At 40.3% G+C, this 21,680-nt stretch overlaps 1 protein-coding gene across 25 annotated transcripts in view; it reads left to right on the forward strand.

Annotated features, from left to right (window-relative positions):
- The window catches only part of LOC139121859 (scavenger receptor cysteine-rich domain-containing protein DMBT1-like), a 42,581-nt gene extending 21,492 nt beyond the window's left edge, over nucleotides 1–21,089 (forward strand). For all 25 annotated transcript variants that reach the window (XM_070687091.1, XM_070687098.1, XM_070687095.1 and 22 more), the window contains 9 exons: nucleotides 13,318–13,668; nucleotides 14,351–14,377; nucleotides 15,569–15,697; nucleotides 16,612–16,671; nucleotides 17,283–17,455; nucleotides 18,127–18,527; nucleotides 18,919–19,021; nucleotides 20,130–20,304; nucleotides 20,601–21,089. In XM_070687091.1, coding sequence (XP_070543192.1) covers nucleotides 13,318–13,668; nucleotides 14,351–14,377; nucleotides 15,569–15,697; nucleotides 16,612–16,671; nucleotides 17,283–17,455; nucleotides 18,127–18,527; nucleotides 18,919–19,021; nucleotides 20,130–20,304; nucleotides 20,601–20,767 — 1,586 coding nt within the window. In that variant the 3' untranslated portion in view covers nucleotides 20,768–21,089. The remainder of the gene's footprint in view (nucleotides 1–13,317; nucleotides 13,669–14,350; nucleotides 14,378–15,568; nucleotides 15,698–16,611; nucleotides 16,672–17,282; nucleotides 17,456–18,126; nucleotides 18,528–18,918; nucleotides 19,022–20,129; nucleotides 20,305–20,600) is intronic.
- Nucleotides 21,090–21,680: the final 591 nt, after the last annotated feature.

The following is a 21,680-nucleotide window of genomic DNA, read 5'->3' on the forward strand; positions in this document are numbered from 1 at the left end:
ACCATTCAACTCATCTTTAAATTTACCTATCACTTTTTTATTAATCTTCGGAAAGTTGGGGGCCACCATGGCCCCACTCATCCCACTAGTATCATATATAGACTTCTCACCATTCTTTTCCACATCTTCTCGGACTATATCATTGAAAGTTACGTCCGGGTCCGGTATCGGTACACTGTAAACAAAACTGTCAGTATCCATGTAGGCTAATCGTATTCCAGGGAACTGGGCCCGAAAGTAATTGTAATGCGTCTCATACATAAGCAGCTTAGAAAGTTCCAGTACTGCGGCGCCGATGAAAACTGGTTTTACATATCTATGCTCATCCGTTTTCAGTTCCAGTAGGGCACTGTCGCAGGAATCACCATCCTCTTCGGAAGTTATGAAAGTTATATGTTTCATCTTTGGATTATACTTCTGAATCTTTTTACGTCCACTATCCGTGCCGTTCCAGTCCGAAACAAATTTAAAGTCTCTGTACTTTCGAACATCTTCTATTGTCTTACCGAACATTGCATTATTCATCAGCTTATAGAAATTCTTTTCAAATCTGTCCTCCCTTTGCCCTCATTTTAGTGTTAAAGTCTATATATTTCGCGAGACATGGAGCTTCATCGAAAGCAAGCACCCGATAAATCTTTTTCAACCACATTCCCATCCGAAGATAGAATTCCAGCAACTTGTAGTGTAAGACGTATCTCTCTCTATCCATCACACTTGTAATCAGTCGACCGCCCTGCCTCGGAAATTCATAGTGATGCGGTGCTAATGGCAAATCGCTGTGTTCTTCATGTAATTCGGCTGGGTATTCTAAGTCTACTTCTAGAAAACTTGGTGGAAAGGTGGCGCCAGGTCCCCACGCTCCGCCAGCTCCACCGTCTCGGGCATACCATTCCTCCCACTCTTCCATCGTCATCCAATGAAGTCCGCCCGTAGGCATTGGTTGACTCATTGCCCAGCCGTAGAGATTGTTTGCATCGAGATATTTTATTTCGGTCACTGGCTTCTCTGGATCGTAATTCCCGTAAGCAGGATGATTTGTCTGTAAATAATGAATATTACACTGGCTGATACCGCCTCGAATCCCCGTTGTACGAAAGTCATCTGCTCAGCATCTTGAATGAGCCCAAACTTATTACCCGTGTAAAGTAACATAGCATCCCATGTCAAGCCAGGCGCTGACATATAGTGGGCTGGATCTAACTTATATGCTTCTAAACATGTGTCACGAAAATTTTCAAATATATTTGCAAGAAGTAGAACGTCAGTCTCACAATAGAATTCCATATAATCACGAATCGTCTTACATCCAACTTCGTCCCATACTCTTAATGCATGTTCGTAATCAGACTCTGAAATCCCCTCTTCCGTCAATTCGCTATAAAATTCCCCCCTCTCCGGGAGCTCACCCTCTTCTAATCTGTCAACCGAGTCTAAATATTCGTAGGGAAGAAACCTTTCGCCCTTTGAATGTCCGGGTATGAAAGTGGGGCCGCCGTCCACCCATCCTCCGGCACAGTTTTTGCCAACTTCGCCAATGACCCCATCATCAACTGAGCACTGTCCATAAACTTTATAGAAAATAAACGTCTCTTTATCTCCCTCTTCCTCCGGCAACAACAATTGAGCCACTAAAAATAAATGTTTTCGAGAGACCCATAATTCCACCATTGCTCGTCTTAGCTATTAAATTTGGCTCTTGTCCGGGACCATCATCTATTTCATGTAACTTTTTCAAAATAAAAGAACCATCGTATCCCTTGAGGTTGTGAAAGTAGATAGGAATGGTTCTCGACGGGCGACAACCCTCGCAATAAAAAGTCGCCTCCTCCTTCACTACTCGGTATACTGCCGGCTCTCCACATGCAATACAGACTGGATCACATCCGTCGCGCCGGTAATTAGAAGGATCCCTCATCGGTATTATTTTCCAATAATACGATTTCGAATAATACTCGGCCCGTTCTTTCATATCCTTTAGAAATTCTGTAACACAGGAGAGACCTGTGAATGTTCTTTTACCATAAACAGTGGGTCGGCCCGGGCCTCGTTCCGAAGGTCCCCGCGATCCTCCCCGTTCCACCATAACATACGAAAGACAAATTGGAATGTGCCGGCCGGTCCCCTTCTCAATAATTGCCTCAGTATCTGCATAGACGACGTAGGGGGCGGGGACCTTCTTCCGATGTCCTTCGAATTGACACACTTCCTTAGGAAAAACTGGCTGGGCGTCGTCTGTTCCACAGTACACCTGATGTATTTCTAATTCTTCTGTTGACTTAAAACCTCTTTTACAAACCAGGCAAATACACTTCCTTCTGCGCTCATTCTTTCGATTAGTACGAGAATTACGAAGGCGATTTAACGCAGTAATTGGTATGAAGTGGCACCTTCGGGCTTCGCCAACTATCAGTAAGATATTTGCTATTTGATTCCTATCACCTTCGGAACGGGCTCCGCCTTCGGCTCCGCTACAGCTACTATATAACACATTTATGCCGGACGGATCGGGATCATTCTCGTAGATCTGAAATACTTGAAGTTTGACGCTCGGATTTTGCTGCTCGAAGCGCCTGAATACAGTCATATCGGCGGGCGTGGGCGTGGGTATTCCCTCCCAACAGTAGTCAGCCATAAATGGGGCGTACGTATTCCATTTTCTCCTTACCTGACCACATTTCTTTTCACGAAACTCGGGTCGGTCAACTTTAAACTTGCTACGATGGCGTATTGAAAACAGTTCTCGCTGCCCGAACGGTAGAATAAGATCGCTAACACAATGCTTATTTTTTAACCATCCGGGAAGTTGAATCCCAGCCCCCGGGCCAGCCCCGAGTAAAACTTCTACTAGAATTACTTCAAAATTAAGTATCTCCTCGAGAACGAGACCAGAACCCTCAACATTTTCAATTGTATCAAGCATACGATCGTAGCGATCTATTAATTGTTGCCCCACATCCGCCCCTCTTACATCTTTTGTGTATGTATCTTTTAATTTAACAGGCAATATACGAATTTGTGTATTACCAGTTTTCGGATCCGATAATTTGACTTCCATTTCGGTATAAACAGAGTACATCTTTCCCCCTTTGACCATACCTTCAATATCCACCAGCTCCCCGATATCCTTGACTCGCTTGACTTCAGGAAATTCTTTTCGTAAAACTGCTCCCTTGAATGCTGTATGTAATCGACGGGCCATAATAATCTTTATGATATATACTATCCTAAAAATTTTTAAAATGAAAAAATAATTATTCTATGATAGGTCATCAAAATCCACTATAATATTTTTGTCAGCATTTATTTGTTTATATATCTCACCTAATCTTTCTAAGTCGACTATTTCTTCCACATCTTGAATTTCTGGTTTATTAGGCGCAGCACAAAATAACCTCTCAACAGTGAAAGAAAGAGCACTCTTACTTAAGCGCGGTTTTTAATGCTAAGAATTCTATCTTACTACCTTTCCTGATATTACGAGGTACAATAGCAGGATTTTCTCGGACTGGCAATGGGCTCACTGTTTTAAAACCGCAGTCAATTTCTTGAACCATATCAATACATGTAGCGAAATCGTGAGCCCCTCTCCCTCTCCCTCTTTTAAACTGAAATTTAAAATACGCAACTGGCTGCGCCCCGCTCCCTCGCTTCTGATACACTTTAGATGGATTGTAAAATCCAGTAGTATTCTTGGAGTGAGCGGCCAGGCTTAGAGCATAACTTTTAGCAGTAGATGCATCGAAACTTTCACCTAGGGTACGGAATATTATTAAATCAGTAAACTTTTGAAGACTCGGTTGCCAACGGACACACACCCCATCACATGTAGCTGGATCTTTAGAACCATATTTAGGTCCGATGTTGAAAACTACTTCTAGCTCACTGTCTACGTATATGAAAGGATCTACATATTCACCAAATACTAATTTGCCTCCATCATCAATTTTGATGTTTTCTCCGGTTTCAAGTATTTTTATTGCAGTTGAAATAGAAAGGATTGTCATTGTCTTATCGTATATATCTTAATAAAAAATAATTTTAAAAAAAATTTTTTCTATGATATAGTATCCTAAAATGTCATACATATTCATAAATGGACCAACTGGAAGTGGTAAGAGTTACGAGCAGTAAATTTGGATCCGTATCACGTACCAGAATTTGACACTAGTTTTTCCAGCAACATTGCCGACTTTTATAATGGGCGTGTCACCCACGTTTCGATTGCCGATTTTCAGAACCAGTTTATAGAACATACGCTTAGTTTACAATGTCAGGCTGGGAGGAGGAGGGAGGTTTCCCTCCCTTCAGAACAATACATTATTGTGACTCTTCCATAATTCAACATCTGACTTTTTCTCGAATCCGGGGCGTTTCCACGGAGTGGGAAGAAAAAAAGATTGTTTCTAGAGCATTTGACCATTTACCCATGTTCATTATCATATTCAAAGATATGCCTTGGGATTATTGCAGGCGGAATGTGTGACTCGAGCCAGGTCGTACGAAATAGCCGCCTTAGAAGAACTAGAAGAGATTCACAATAAGTTCAAACAGACTTTCTTAGAAATTTGCCACGACTACAGACTTCCATGTTTGGTAATTCGGAACGCTCTTACCCCCCTCGTTCTCAAGAATATACTTAATCCAACAATTGATACCGAGACAGTCGGACCAGTAGAATATCCACGAGCTTTTGACTTTGGAATTGCATGGAGCGGCGGCAGCCAGGGATTTTTAATAGACGGTTTCAAGGAGGAGGAACTTGAAAAAGCGTACTTCCCACCTGGTCAAGAACAACTAGAACAACCTCAAGTCTCACTAAAGAACTACACAAACTTCTTAACGCTTGTGAATCTGTGTGTGCTTATAATGCTTCGTTTGACCTACGAGCACTTGACATTATGAAAAGGGGGGACTTTGAAGTTACTTGTCTATGGCTTATGTCAGTTGTGTACATTATACTTCAACCAGAACTTATCGATAAAGCTGAACAAGGGGGACTCGAAAGAACGGACTGTGGTAACATGAGAAGTCGTTTTGAAGATCTTGCAAACTTAATATGTTCAGGAACTGAGGGGGTACCACCTCATCCACATACTGCCGAAAAAGATGCAGTAAGTGAACATTACTTACGACAGTACATGATAAATACTTGGCCAGGTGGGGGGTGGAAGTGGGGTGGTAAACTGACACTTTCGGCTTTCAAGAAATTAAGACTTTTTCCATGGTACTTATTGAATAACTTTCGTAAATACTTACGTTAGTACTTACGTAGTACTTACGTAGTACTTGACAAGTACCATGGACAGGAACTTACGAAGTTCTAATAACATTTTCCTCTGGCTCCCAACTATTGAAACTTTCTGGATAACCTTTCCATTTTATCAGATAATATTTCTTTCCTCTAATTTTTTTCGTCTTCAAAATTCGTTCTACTCTGTACAGCTCGTCGGCTCCCCGGGCGCTCTGAAGTTCATCGGAGTAGAAAGTGCCGAGTATTTCCTCTCCATTCAGATCTTTTATTTTGTAAACTGGTGGAGTTCCCAAGCCAGCTGCGTACACAACTTTTGAAACTACGAAAATCTCCTCTGTCCAATTTGGTAATATCCTTTCTTAAAAGTGGTCTTGTATTTTGTAATTCGGACACCGTTCTCCCGGCTTGAATTCAGGGTTGAACTCCCCCGGCTGCCAACTCAGGACCGAATAGTGTATAAAATGCCTGCCAATCGTTGTCCTCTGTTACGTCCCTGGGTTTCATTTTGATACTTCCGTGAACGGTGTTATTGTAATTCTCGAGAAGGTGGGGTAGAATAGAAAGCCATTCACGTGTCTGTCTGTATGTAAAGTATTTCCACATCATCGTCTTGAGGGTCCGATTAAAACGTTCAACAACGCTAGCTTTTTTGTCACTGTAGGTGTGAAACCAATGAATGCCTGACTCCTGGAGCCACCCCTGCATTTTCTGATTAGTAAATTCCCGCCCCTCATCTGTTTGAAGTTTGTCGGGCCTTCTCCCGGATTTCTTAATCACGTCTTGTAGCGCCTGTAACGTATCATCAGCCGTTTTTGACTGTATCGGCCTGGCCCAGGCATATTTACTGAGCACATCGATTACTGTTAGCATGTATCGAATGTTACGATTCTCTTTTGCGAACGGGGGAGGGAATTCCACGAGATCCGCTTGCCATTGAGAGTCTATCGATGTTACGAAAACGCGCCGGCCGCCCGAACCACCCCACGAGTACGAGGTACCGGTTTATGTAGATTATAAGTTAGCTGAGTTTTTAACCACTCCTGCACCTCTTTCTTGGTCACTTTCAGTCCGCTGGCCCGTGCTGCGTCATACAATTTTTGTACACCTCCAAAACCAGTTTTCGGGTTGTAATATAATTCTCTAAGAGTACCTTCGGCGGAGCCTTCGGCTTCAGCTTCCATAATTGCTATATTATACGAAAAATTTTATGTCGTACGGATTCCGTAAACGAAATACTAGTTTACTGAATGGCTCTACTTTTCAATTGCTTGATTAGGCCCACGGCTTCCCGTTCTGACACCTCCATTCCATATTCTTTTATAATAGTTTTGTTGTCTATCTTGTTCGGTGTGTAAAATAGTACTAACATCTGTATGTTTTCCCTAAATGGTTTACTAATACTAGTATATTGTTGAGTCAGAACCCAGACAGATAATCCGTCGTGCCTTGCGCTGAAACCAAGTTGGACTAAAACGTTACTGCGCTTCTTCATATCTTTGGACGAGGCGCAGTCATCGAGGATTATTAAAGTGTTCGTGCCGGCCCATTCTTTATGCACGTAGGTTAATGTATCATCCACTGCATCGAGTCCGACTGGAAATATAAACACATTATCATCGGTGAAAATGAATCTTCTATTAAATGATCTTCTATTATCGTTTATTATCATGAATGTTGGGCAAATGAATATCACATATTCGAATTTCCTTAAGTACGGACCGGTGAGGAGGTCCAACATAAATTCTGTTTTGCCAGAATATGTCGGTCCAGTTATAATCATGTTGAATGGTGGGGTTACGTATATTGACATTTCCTCTGGATCTATATATTTAGTGACTTTATTCCAGTACCTACAATAGTAATGAATATTGCTAAAGATAACAAACCAATTTTACCATATTCGTGAATAGGGTCTGCAGATGCTGCCCGTTCTGGGGAGGGGAGGGGAGGCCCCCGAGTCGTGTCATTGTGAGGTGACTCTCCGGGCTCGTCCTGCCACTTCACAGGATCTCCCCCCCTCTCCCTCCTTCCATCTCATGTACAGCACTTTCTCGAACTTCCATGTTTATATCACCATTCACCCCGAAGGACATAGATTCTGTTGCGTATTGCAATTCATTATTATAACCTGAGATCGCCGGGCCCGAAAGGATGACCATCTCAGACGGTAAAGAAGTAAATTGGGCGAAACTGCCATATCAAGTTTGACACCAGTATTCATTATTGTGTCTTGATATCGCCTATAACTAATACTTTGTCAGTATTGCGAATTTCATCTTCGAGGAGAACGCCGAATTCTTTTCGGACTTGCTCTGCGCTGCCAGTATCACCCACAATGGTACTACGAATATTCGCTTGTGCGCCAAGTATGCAATATACGTAGGCTTCAAGGCTTTCATTGAGGCGAGCGAGACGGCCTTTGTTAGTCCCGGAGTCTCCTGTCAGAGGGATGAAACTATTATATTGTCCCTCCGATCCATCATTTCGGAAGAAATAGTAGTGCGGTCGTTCTTTGTCGGACAGTACAGTGTTTTTTCTTTCCAAAAATTGTATGTGTATAGAAAACGCCTCCGTCGGCGGAGAGGAAAAAGTCCCGACCGTTGTATATCGCTTTTGGCTGTCGAACAGGCCCACGATTAGTGTAATATTCATATCCATAACCAAGACCTTTATTTTGACCTTTTCGATATCGAAAGTCGGACTTCGTTGGGCTTATATTTCCAAATTCAGTACATAGAAGTTCATATTGGACGAGATTGTACGGATTGTCGCCCGCTTTGAAGGTGGGGGTATCGTCTGGAAGTGCAACGCCCATTTCGTGAAGGATACGACGTATTGTAAAATATACATGGAAACGGCAGAATGATCGTATTTGTGGTGGATATTTCCCTTCGGAACCGAAGAGATGGGCGAATGATATACCACAACCAGTAGTGCTACACATACAGCGAAATTCAGTTGCTGGTCCCAATATTTCATATGCGGGCTGCCCAGCCAGACATTACTTTCTTTCGCTGATCGATGAGTGATTACGTTATCTTTGAACACATCCCGTGGATGAAAAGTAAATTTTTCTGTCGGCGTTACATATATTTCTAAGTCCATGAGAATAGGTTTTATTCCCCCGTTCGGTTTGGTAGGAATATCAGCATGCTGTACTGTCGGTACGCTCGTCTTATTCAATTGAAAAGCAACTGGGAATAAGTCTGTACTCATTATTCGTGTTTCTATATACATATAGATTTAAATGGAGGAGAATTTTCCCGGAATCCCTGTCGGAATCCCTATCGGAATCGTACTAACATTCCAGACTATGTTAATATTATATTTCGGATTCAGGTTTAAACGAATTTTTTATTTTTTACTAAGAATAGATAACATACTGCAAACAATGGAGAATTTAATAAAGTCATCGGCAGCGGCAAATATGGCAGCGCATTCCGAAGGGGCTTCGGCGCCTTCGGTGCCTTCGGACAATAATCAATCCATAATAGAGACAAAACGTGAAAAAATACTCTGTGTCATCGCAAGTGGTCAAAGTAAGTTATTTTTTGGTAAGGAGTTTACAGTTAGAGAAGTGGAAACGTGGAAAGATGAATTCATAACACGAGCCTTTAAAGTCTATGAAGCGAAATACAGTTCTCTTATAAGTGATACCATCACTCAAAGTTTCATAGATCTAGGAGCCCGTGCAATAAGTCAGGTAGTTCCAATCGATGATCGAGATAACTATGCCACTGATCTTAAAAAGGATTTTATTCTAAACAGTGAAATAAAACGATTATCAGGACGGATAGCGTACACGTGGGGGCCCCTGATTGCTCTAATTTCCACCGGTTTAATTACGGGTAAACATTTAAATTTTAAAAAATCGGTTTAATATAGTACCTGAAATAAATGGATTCAACTTCGACGACTCAGCAAACGGCTCCGCCAGGGACTCCGTCAGGGACGATCCTAACACCAACACCGGCACCTCCGACACAGCGCAACATAGAGAAAATGACGTTACCGACGAAGCATCCAGGGAGAGTTGCTGCGGGCAAGAAATTAGCGGAATGGAACAGGCAAAACAGGGAGAAGAAACTAAAAGCAATGGAGAGGGAGGGGGATAGCGATGCGGTAGCAGACCTACCGCCTACAATGAAAGAACAGTGTGATAATAATTCACGCTGGTATAATAAATGTTATCTTGTTTTAGGAATTGTGGGAGTTTCATTGACTGCATTAGGGCTATATTGGGGGCGTGCTCGGCATATTTGTCCCGTTAATCGATCGAGTCCAGATCGGAAAGATCCTCCCCAAAATAAGAAAGCGGAAAAAACAGAGCCAGTAGCGGCTCCCTCCAGAACAGTTCCGACGGGAGGGGAGGGGGAGGGGGAGGGGGAGGGGGAGGGAGGACCCAGCTCCTCTACATTGTATGAGATGGATTAACTCCCCATATTTTTTATTTTTTATTTTTCTATTTTATATACTAGTCAGCAATCATGGATATTAAAACAGTTGTAAACACAATGTACGATGGTATTGTAATCGCAGGACTTGCGATGGGATATCTTATGATCTCCAGCAAATTTCTGAAAATAGAGGTTGGCGATCCAAGTCGTCCAAATTTGACTCGATTGGCAAAATTAGGCGGTGCGACTGCTGCCGCGGTAGCAACCAAAGATCTCCTTGAACAGAAAAATATTATTCCTGCAGAACCTTATACTTCGTAATGGGCACCTTCGGAATATTATTCATCGAACATTTATACTTAGTAATATATACAGCGCACAACAATGATCATTTGGATTGAAAGCCAAACAGGTGAACCAGTCACTGTTAATTTTACCCTTGCATTGACACGACACAGTTTACGAAGATAAGACTGCTAGAGTGCGGACTATATAATTCATGGCATAACATAACATCGACGAATAATGTAATAAAATATCAAGAAGGTGACCAACCGAAGAAGACTAAATCAATACGTCCAGGTAACTACAATATCGATACGTTAAACAAAGCAATCGGGTTGAAGCAAAAAATTAATTTTGAAAAACATCTGCCGACAAACCATGTTTATCTAACTTTGGCTAAAGATATTAAAGTCTATTTCAATGCCACAGGTAGCTTCGCCAACGTCGTCGGCTTTTCAGATAAACCTGAGAACAACCCAGTTATAAAAATACTATGAGTCCGAAGAAAGTGGATTTCTTAACAGTCACTAAATATATAGTTCATTCAGATGTAGTCGATGTTACTGGAAATTATGTTTCATTTGGTTCGGGTGCCTCCGGAGGATACATACAGGGGAAAGTATCGAACTGTTTACAAATACTTCCCATCCGGGATACGAGAGAAATAAGTGAAAAGGTTACTTACGATTTTAAAAACGGAGCAATTTCTATGCCATTGAGAAAAGGGGGAGATTACATGAATTCAATGCGTATCTGGATAACAGATCAGGATGGGAACATGATCGATTTCAATAACTGGCCAATTAGCTTTGTATTGAATTGCTGTAGTCATTCTGAAGCGTTCCGAAGAGCCCCCTACCGGTGTAACATAAACCATCCCACGACTAATCCTCCAGCAATATAGATCATCTCATATTTCTTTTGCTCAGGGCTGGGTTGATAATAATCTGAGAATTGAACTGGACTTGACGTAGAGTTGCTTTGCACCGCTTCTGCTTCTTCCAGTATTTCTGCATCTGTATCTCTTAATTCTGCCGCAGCATGTGCATCCTTTGCTTGATTTTCTCTTTCCCAATCAGCCTGTAGTAATCTTTTTCTGACCAGACGTTGCGATCATGTTCAAATTTTTCTAATGCTTATCATGTCGAACTTTCTCTTCAATAAGAGCCTCACCATTCCCAGAAAGCTTTTGTCCGATAATATTTCCTCCTGTGAATGCCGTTGCATTTAATACAGCACCGAGAACTGTCATTCCTATTGCTGAAGCCATGGTTGTGTATATTACAAGGTATTATTTTAATTTTCACTGTATATAACATAATTATGTCTGATCCAAGTGGCTTCGGTCTAGGTACAATTCGTATGCAAAATCTTGAGCTTGAAGATCTGAGTGATGTTAAAGTTAACAATAATACTAAATGGCTGCTAATCATAATAAGGATTACGTCCTTCGTTATAAAGACCGCGAAAAATATTTCGTTTTAGCCAATGCCGCGGCGCCACCCCACGAGCATGCTGTAGAATTTTCCGAACTTAAAGACATTGATGAAACTGTAATTGACGCCACAAAGGCTTCGAATGATCCTACTCCTTTTGCTCTGACATGGGATCGGCTAGTCAGAAATTCATGCCTTATAATGTGCCGCGTAACATCTTAGATATATTGGTAGTGAAATTAGTGGTGGAGTTGCTGAACCACCAGGAACTCCGAATGTGATTTATTTTGATAGCAATGTAAACAAATATAAATTGTTAGATTTTCGTAGTTGGCTTACTCCTACAAATCCATACATTGCACTTCTTGGTATACCAATTCATCTTAAAATTAGTCCTCTTAATACAATAATGAAGGCAGATAATACACTAAGAAGGTGGATAAACGAGGGGGAGAATTATTGCTCGTATACAGCTAGCGGAGTTCCAGTTAGATTATTTTGGGACACAACTTTAAAGAAACTGGGTCTTAAAGTGTCGGTGATGAGGCAGCTGAATTAACTTTACAGACAGTAAATCAACAGATGACAGACAATATAAAATACTTCAACATGGTACAGTTCTCATTAGATGTGTAAAGTTAGCTACTGGAGATGAATTGACGATTTGGTTGGATATTATGCTATGAAAACAGATAACAGAACAACTTGTGATATTATCATAAGTATTGATAAAGATCGGGGAGGGGAAATGAGTATTGAATGTTTTGTTGGTGGGAATAGAATAGAGAACGACTTAGGAACTACATTTGTACGTAGAGATAAAAGAGTGAACACTTTAGATATCAGTACCATTCATCTGAAACGTCTCATATTATTTGAAGTAATGGTCTTCCGTCACATTTTAAGTTCAGAGGAAATTACTAAAATTTTATCTATCAGGTGAACAAGTTAACTAGAGTCGTTCAGAAAATTTTTCTGAAAACTGTAGAATGACAGACATTGAACATGACATCACAAGTTACTAAGCAACTGGAGTACGGTATTGCGAAAGCGGTATTGCGAAATTCCCTACCGGAAAGTTCCTGCTGCGTCCTGATAGGGATATTGCGCAACAGTGTTCCGGTAGGGTAGGGGAAAATCTCGTTCCGACGACTCCAACATAGTGAAAATGGACCAGCCAGCAGATAAAATTCACATCCAGAAACGAGACCCGCAGCTCCGATACGGGTCTTTGTAAGAGCTCCGGTACGGCTCAGTCAGAATCTATCTAACAAATGAGAGAGAGAATAGAATGTCGTTCTGTTTTGCTCAGTGGGGGTGAGTCATAGCTACTGTATTGCGCAAGTTCCATTTGGAATGTGAATGACTCAGCAGGGAATTTCCCCGCTTAGTTCAGGACAATGCACTGCTGCGCGTGAGTGAGTTCATATATAGGTCAGGGTCACACTTTAGTTACATGGATGGTTAATTTTTCCTTCGCTTCATGTAGATAAATGAATAAAATGGGTGTAAAAATTCTTACTTCATCCCAGTTGCCCACGTTTACTTTACTACTCAGAGAGTAAAAACAAACTTATCATATGTTCATTTAACGTTTTCCTAATCCCTAATACGGATTCAGGTCTTTTTAAAATGACTGTATACCAATGCTGCATTTAACTAATTAGTATTTTGGCGTCTTTGCCGAAAGTAAAGGCGTTCGTTTTGTTCTCTAAGGATGTGGACATTCCTTCGCAAAGTGTAACATTTCGGATGCACTCAATCGTCTGACTTTCAGTTCACTACGTTCCTTACACCTCGCTTTCTTAGAAAGGTCGAAGGGAGTAATTTATATCATTGCCATTAAATGCGGGAAAAAATAACTTTTTTACATAAACTCAGTCTCATGTCATGTTTATTTCTTTGGAGACTTTATGACACTTTATGACTACGATACTCTTTGCAGCTTACCTGTGTGGTGAAACAATCTACCTGCCGTTTTGGCGTTGTCGTATGGTTTATTCTCCGAACTATCCCGGCAATTACCCGAACAATGCGAGGTGTGTGTGGTTTGTGCACTCGGCTTCTCCGCTGGGATATATGTACGTGTATTGGGATGACTTCTGCACTGAAAGTGGTTATGACTTTGTATCTGTTGGCAACGGCGACATTCCAGGACAAAATGTGGTGATTGGTCAACATTCAGGTTGTACTCTACCGCTTTCTTTTGCTTCGTCTAGCAACACTGTATGGATGACTTTTACATCAGACTACATATACAATGATCGAGGGTTCGCTGTTGAATTTTGTGACGCAAGTAAGTCTGTGATCTCTATCATTTGTTAATACTCCGGTACTTCAGTAATTATCCTTTAATGAATTTGTAAATAACCCCGTACCCGATGAATTAATTATCGATAAATATACTAAAAACATCGCCATCTCACAGGAATCTAGTGCTTATTGTTCAGAAACGCAGGTTTTGTCTGTGGCTTTTCCGCCAGGAGACTGGGTACCGTACGTTGTGAGTTCGGACCCGATTGAAACCATCGTATTCTCTTTACAAAGAGTATTAGTGTATAAGATGGCTGTGCAACGATATGTTCGGAAATATCATGAGCCATTACCTTCACTTTCGGCAGTTTATTGCTTCTAGGGGGACTTAAAAAGAAAAAAAATAACGGTATGATCACAAGTCAAGCAGAATAAACCAAAAAAACATGGATTCCATCAATTGCAGTTTTTGGAATTTGTCGGAACCAAACCATTGCAAACTAGCATTGCGTTTCACACCGACCCGCTCCAATGTTATACACCACCTCATGATTTCACATCTCAATTTTTTTTTTCCTTTATTTTTTGTCTTATGATTCGCCGTATTATGTCAAAAGCGGAATAAGACAAAGGCTGGTGAATAAAACGGCAATATTTATTGAGGAAATTGCTGCGCGATCCGTTCACTATGTACCAAACTCAATTTTCTTATTACATTCTTGCAGGTTCAACTTCCATGCCGAGTACTGAAGGTGGGTAACCTGTGTACGCGATGCCAATCACATTCAGAATATAATTGACTGTTTATCTCACGAAGTGAAAGCATGCATTATTGACGCAACATCAACTGCACCAATACTTCCAGCTATGTTCGTCATTCATTACCCGTCGCTTTCTTTCTCTGTCTTTCTTTTCAGTTTTTCCTTGAATGGTTCTCAGACTTTGACATGCCCTTACTCAAGTACAAGAATTGTCAATGCGTGTTGAACAATTGTACAGCTGCATACCAACTATCATTACCTTACGAATGCATACACTGATCTGTATCTGCAGTATTTATATCGGAAAACAATATACCTGAATAGCTAAATAATAGTCCTACACTGATTTTACATAGGCAATAGACACGCCCCCGTAGTATTCGAAATACAGATTTTACAAGTCATGTGACCGCATATGAAATCGAGTGACACTACTGCCTCGGTCTGTGGTCTTCGTTTGGTTGTCCATCACCGCAGTGCTAAAGTTGTCAACAAGTTCCTCATTTTTTAAAACCGCCATACCTATATTTGAATTACGAATGCAACTGAATTACTGCTTGCATACTATACTTTGCATAGTTTATACAATTTTACACAGTTTTGACCGACCTTTTTACCTCACAAGTCTATGAGTTACCTATGAATATTTGTTGAGCATTAGACGACCGATGTACAGTAACATGAGTGAACACTACATTCAAAACGATGTGCTTTACACTAACACATCGAAATCTGGACCATTCGCTATAATGCATGAAGTATAAAATAAGGGCACAATCGAGAGATATAGAACAATGAAGTGTGAAATCAGAGTTTGTTAGTTTCAAATTATTGAAATGTATTACAAATTTCCAGGCCACACCACACCTTCCGATTATTATTATTATATCATTTTTCTAATTAGTACATACCAATGTAGTGTAAAAAAATTGGGACCTCTGACCGCCCAAAATACAATTTCTGTAATGTCATCCCATCTGGTCAAATACAATAAAATTACCGTAAGTATACTAATTGGTCTACGTACATTTTGCCGTCCATTCATAGGTGTTCGTCAACTTTCATAACAATGAGTGTACATACATTTGACACGGGTCTTCTTTGTTTGCTATTTGTTAAAGAGCTCCCGAGATTTTTAAGTTTGATTTTCATATACCTTATCTGTTTGTCACTCTGCTAAAGAAACTACAACCGAATTTGCCACAACGACAGAGGAAACAACAACGGATAGATGGCGTACCACAACAGAGTGGCTGACCAGCACGCAAGATCTGTGGGACACCACGACAGATTGGGTTTCCACTACAGAAGGTGAGTGTATTCATAAGTGCTTCATTAGATAAGGATAATAAAATAATGTGTACTCATGGATGCAGACATGAACGTGCGTAAGACTTAAGCCTATGACTCAGATGAGCCCATACGAGTTGTTGACTCATTATTAACAAGGAACCTACTAGGGATAAGTATTGGAGTTATTGCAAAACGTAACCAAACTTTTCCAAGTATTCGACACGTGTATCCAAATGTTGTTCTACGTAATTTTCATGAAGACTTGCACCTAAACAATTATTGGAGCAGTATTATTTTTCGAAAAATTTCAAAAAAGAAATATATCAAGTCGCCGTTCACTTGAATCTTGATTTTGTTGTTCAGTATTTCTATTATATGCCGCTTTTACCACTGCAGCTTTACTACACATGACCACAGGATCCGAGACATCCAAGGTCGCCCGAGAACGCCTAAAAAATAAACGAAAATATCCCCGGGGAAATTCCGTAGTAAGGTGTACGGTTATGTCCCTCCCGAATGCGTCCCTTGTTTACGAAAAACCCTAAACATTGGTTACTTTCCATAAAAGAAGCTAAATATGGGTCAGTAACGAAGGAAATTTCTCCATACTCCAGGAAAACCTTCACATGTAATACGACAGTAGAATAACGGTACAAAATCCCTTCAATTTGTCAAGAAAATCCCTAGCACCAGGTCATATTTTTGAATATTCGTATTTGGATATTTTAACCTTGGTGGCACATCCCCCTTATGAAAATATTTTGAGCCTCCCACGGGCCTATCCCATGGCAACCTGAGAACACATCCAAAGGCCAGCGTCTTGCTCGAAGTATATTTGGTAGCCGAGTCAGCGAGCCGCCGTACGCGTTACCAGCTAGGTCAGAAAAGAGTACCTTAAAATGTTTTTAATGCACATGCTTTCGTTTATTTAGAAACAACAGAAGAACCGACGACAGAGGAGTACCCAACAACAACTCAAGCCGCAGAAAAAGGTAAGAAAAATAGATCGTAGACCACAAGACGTTGTTTTGAAACGATGGATCAAGGAAATATGCGGCGGTCGATCTCGATCAAAACATTTAAACCATTTGCGTAGCTGCATCGTTTCACGTCAAATATAGTACAGATGTCTAAAGCAATAACTATAGGAGCATGTAGAAAGGTATCACCTACTTTGTGTAGGTGAAATACCAACTACACTGGCAGAAACCCAAATACATGTTAAATATCATAATCATAATAAATATCTTAATCGCACAGCAAATAATTATCGTGTAATAAATGTGATTAAAACAATAACGACAGGGTCAGTTTAGCAAATATGAATCGACACTGGGATAAATTCAACAGAGGAGGCCGGCCGTATCAACGACTTTAAGGAAATCGCTGAAACTCTCCACTATATTTTGTGGATGGTTTTCTCTTATTATTTGTGAGGTCCTATCAGTGTAAATTCACAGTGTCTGAGTATTCTGGTGACATATCACACTTGAAAACTCGTTTTAACATGTTTTTAGTCGTTGAAGTCAGGAAGTGATTGCTGACATGACGGCAAATTCTTAATATCATTATTTATTCCTTTTCTGCGAACGCTTTTTTAAAGGTGTGACTGTCACGTGTGCCAAGACGTCGATGAAGATTGACATTAATCGATCAATATTAGGAGGAATGGATGAGAATGACCTTCAATTGGTTGATCCGGAGTGTACAGGCTACAGCAATGTCACTCACGTTACATTTGAAACTACCCATTCGGCCTGTGGTACTACTTTTACAGTAAGGATTTTACCGTAACTCAACCATGGTTCTGCGGAGCTACCGTTACTCTGTATCGGATTCGGTATTCGGAACTATCACTACTCTTATTTCAAAGTAACATAATGCAAAAATCACACAATGGTTGACGTTACATTTTGCGGAAAATTTTCCTAGGGGGAACTATAATTTTAAGTACTGCAACGATAAAAAATTAGATGTCATCAGATTGAAACAAGTTTAAATATATCGACATCATATTTTCAAAATTGGTGTTATTAAATCTGAGTGTAAAACACAGCCGGAAGATTCTTCAGTGTTTTATTTACGTAAATCAATATGATATGCACTCCTTCTTGCTTTAGTTTTAGCATCAATTCTCTAAATCTTCCACGTATAGCAACCCTTCAGAAATTTTCGAGGACTTTCGCTTCACTAGCTTGCATTCACCTCGACGATATATTCTAAACATGTTCTGAACAAAAGCAGGCCACATCCATGTCCCTTGCCTATTCTTCACTTGTTAGTTCAGAATATTTAGTTCACGGTAACTTTTCTCTGTTTTCTTGCTCAGAAAGTTTACTTCAATCAAACGCAAACCATCGCTTTAGGTAGTAGAATATTTGTGAGCTAGACAGTATATGCACTTTGTGACCAACAAGTCTGAACGTTTTGCACTTTCCATTAAATAGGAAACGTCACATCACATCATCTACCAAAACACAGTCTCCAATCGTTTCACGGATGAAGATGTTATCAGGCGGTTGAGAGAAGTTGAGATACCCTTTGAATGTGTGTACTCAAGGAAAGGCCGGGCCGATGCCAGCTTTGTCGTTGACAGCGAGAAATTGTACTTGACGGAGACAGGTCAAGGGAACTTTTCATTCAATCTTGACTTCTATCACGACGTCAGCTACGAAACGCCTTACTATGACTACGAGTATCCGATCGAAGTAAGTCTTGGAGAGAGGATCTATGTAGGTGCTGCCGTGGAGACCAACACAACGGATTTGGAGTTATTCCTTGATACGTGCAAAGGAACTCCGACTGACGATCCGAACCACTCTACTCAATACGTCTTTATTGAAAACGGGTAATTGATAACTGATTTGTCGTTATTGTACTGGTCGAAAACACAGTGTGTATTAATTTGCACCCCATTCTCTCTACGAAATGCAGCAATCCAAAGCATTCCCTGAAGAGCTCCATTATAAATATATTTCAAGAATTCGATTACACACAGCTTCAATCATCATTGAAATTTACATCCTTGCTGGAACCTCAAATACCAACTCTCCCTTTTGGCGTAATTATAAACCTGTACAAACTGCCCTCGGTTTCAACTAAAGGCTTCGACGTTATCGCTGTATCCCAAAAACTTCAAGTTGACTGTGTTGGTGTATGTGTAACCAATGTTTAGTTAGGGCTCTGAAATTCAAAAGTGGCAATATCTGTACCTGATGCAGCCTGTCTATTTATTCCAGATGCATCAAGGATGCGACCGTACAGCTACATCCCGTTGATAATCCTTCAGAGAAGCATTTCTCAATCGAGGCGTTTGATTTTGTGGAAAGTTCGACTAGTCTTGTAAGTATCCACGTGTTTACTCTTTCGGTTAGGTCCAATCCTCCCTTTGCATCACTTGTTTGTGCCATTTTATTCACGTCCAAGTGCGTACAATTGCCTTGGCAAAGTATTTTGTGTGTTAATTGTATGTTCATTGCAAGGTATATCAGTTGATTGTACCAATCACTGTTGACACATGATCGCAAACGATTGGACCAAGACTTGTTTTCTCAACGATATCAATTAAGCCGAAGTTCAACGTTTTCGTTTTGTTTTACAAAAGATTCTCTACACCCTATGGGTAGAAATATATGCTGATTTGTCAATAGGGTAGTTCGCAACCCGAAAAATATTTAAAATTTTGCTCAAACCTCCCTCAAGGAGTATTTCAACCATTATCTTTCACAATCAAGAAAAGAAAAATCGGGGGTCGCAATGTAAATTTTGGTTCTCGAGAAACAAATTACCCGACATTTATCGATATTTTAAGTTCAAAATGGCCTCATCCCTGTGTTATCTCTATGGTTGAATATATATGTTAGTCACAAAACTGAGTCGGTGAAGACTTTATTTACTTTATAAGCTTCAAAATCAGCCCCTGAGAGTGTTAGGCTAAAGGAATATTGTAAAAGTTTTACGGTCCGAATATCTGTCCCCTAGGCGTATTCTACCTTAATGAAGGCCATTTATGTCATTTACCCTTTTAACTACAAGGAACACTGACGCAAACTTAAAAGTGAGAACTATTTTATCGATATTAAGTTGTAAAATCGTTGCTTTTTTGGCATCATTCAATTCTTCGATTCTTAAGCTTTAATTACGTAACAAATATTAACAATAGTATACATGTGATAAAAAATGTCGAGTCACCGACCAATGTACTGAGCGGCATCCTTTAACACTATTACATCTGAATTTTAATATCCCAAATTCATGATTTAAGGTAAATAATGGGCTCTCCATAGTAATGATTTGTACTTTTGCGGTTTTATTCTCCTATCACTTGTATATATGTGTGAACATTGAAGGTTATGAACTGTTATCGTTTACTTCCATTCCTTGACGCCATATCTTATCGCTAAACCGATTTTTATACATAATAAAATGTCGTGGCATTCTCATTTAACAGGTCTACATTCACTGCGATATGTTGGTGTGTAACGCTACAGATCCGTCCTCCCGATGTCAGCATGGATGCGTGCTTCGACACAGACGTGACGTCAGAGAAGTTTCATCTCTCGGGTCACGAACCCTGACACAGGGGCCTATCAATCTGTATCGCGGGGATATCGCCATCGTACACGGTATGTCTATCCATCCAGACTTTAATACGACGATGGTACATTTATGAAACAAAAGATTAAACACGGTACATGTTTTGCAATTACACTGAATATGTTGTGCTGCTTAATCTATATACACATGGATTAAGAAACATTACTTTCTGGTCAAGTTTTACTTCCGCTGTGCCCAGTCCCCTGTCTTTCACAAAACACAATGCTACACATAAACGACAGCACATAATAAGCTGTTATACTAGGGTACATATTTTAAATTTTTTAAAATAACTAATGCAAAAATTTGCATTCAAATTTTGCAGGTTTGTCCCAAGGCAAGGATACTATTGTTGAGAGTACCAGCCAGTGGATTATGATCTATGCTGCAATGGTTGTCTTCGTGATGGGAAGTGCTATGGCGGTAGCCGCTGTCCTATACGCTCGCCATACTAGGCGCAAATTGGAGGCCCACATTCTTCAGTATGCATAGTTTTTGCCTCCTGTTATCCAGAATTACATCCATTGACTATCTTCCGACTTCGTAATTTCTGTCCTTAGAAAAATCATAGACTAACGACAACAGTGGAGATCTACTCTCGAAAACTACTCACCAAAATTTATATTCTAGACTACTCGATGACAGCAAAGAGGCGTAGTATGTTACATCGTCCGTAACGTCAATTTTCGAAACACCAGGCGATGTAGGCGGAGCCAAGTAAAAGATGGCACTGATTTCTCATAGTAGTTTACTTTTTCTTTTCGATCGATTTAACTGATATGACCAATAAAGGAGATAATTTGCAAGATGGTAATTCACTGTGTGTCTGGGTGTTCTTGGCATTTATTTGTCATTCACATACATCAAAAAGTATATTTTTTAAAATCATAAAAGATTTTTTAAACCCATGCTTTTACATTCCTCATGTCTCGCTAGCATGACCTTGAACGGCGTCGCCCACTAAGCGCGCCAATGTTTTTAACTCTCACGTACTGTCACTTACTTTCACCGATTATCTAGATTTCTTTTGCTTATGGTAAAATTAATTAAACTAATTAACGACTATGACGCCTTGGTCTTAAAGACGTCGGTGCATATGCACTTCGAAGATTATATTATGATATCAATCTGACTTTGATAGGGGTTGTGGGTATTTCAAAATTAAAGCCAAATTCTATTCTGTCTAGGTACCTCTCAGCTCAGTCTTAGCCAAGCGAGTTAGCTCTAGCAAATGAGTGAAATTCCCCCATTATGTTCCCCAGCTCAAAACCCTTCCACGTGACAGTTAGGTGAAGTGGATGTATTATATTAAACACCTATTGCCTGGTCATGAGGGCTATAGTGCCTGTCTATTACCCCGAGGGGCCGTGTGTTACCAGAAACACATCGCTATTCCCCGAGGCCG

This window comes from Ptychodera flava, chromosome 21 (genome assembly GCF_041260155.1).
Source record: "Ptychodera flava strain L36383 chromosome 21, AS_Pfla_20210202, whole genome shotgun sequence".
NCBI classification, from domain to species: domain Eukaryota; kingdom Metazoa; phylum Hemichordata; class Enteropneusta; family Ptychoderidae; genus Ptychodera; species Ptychodera flava.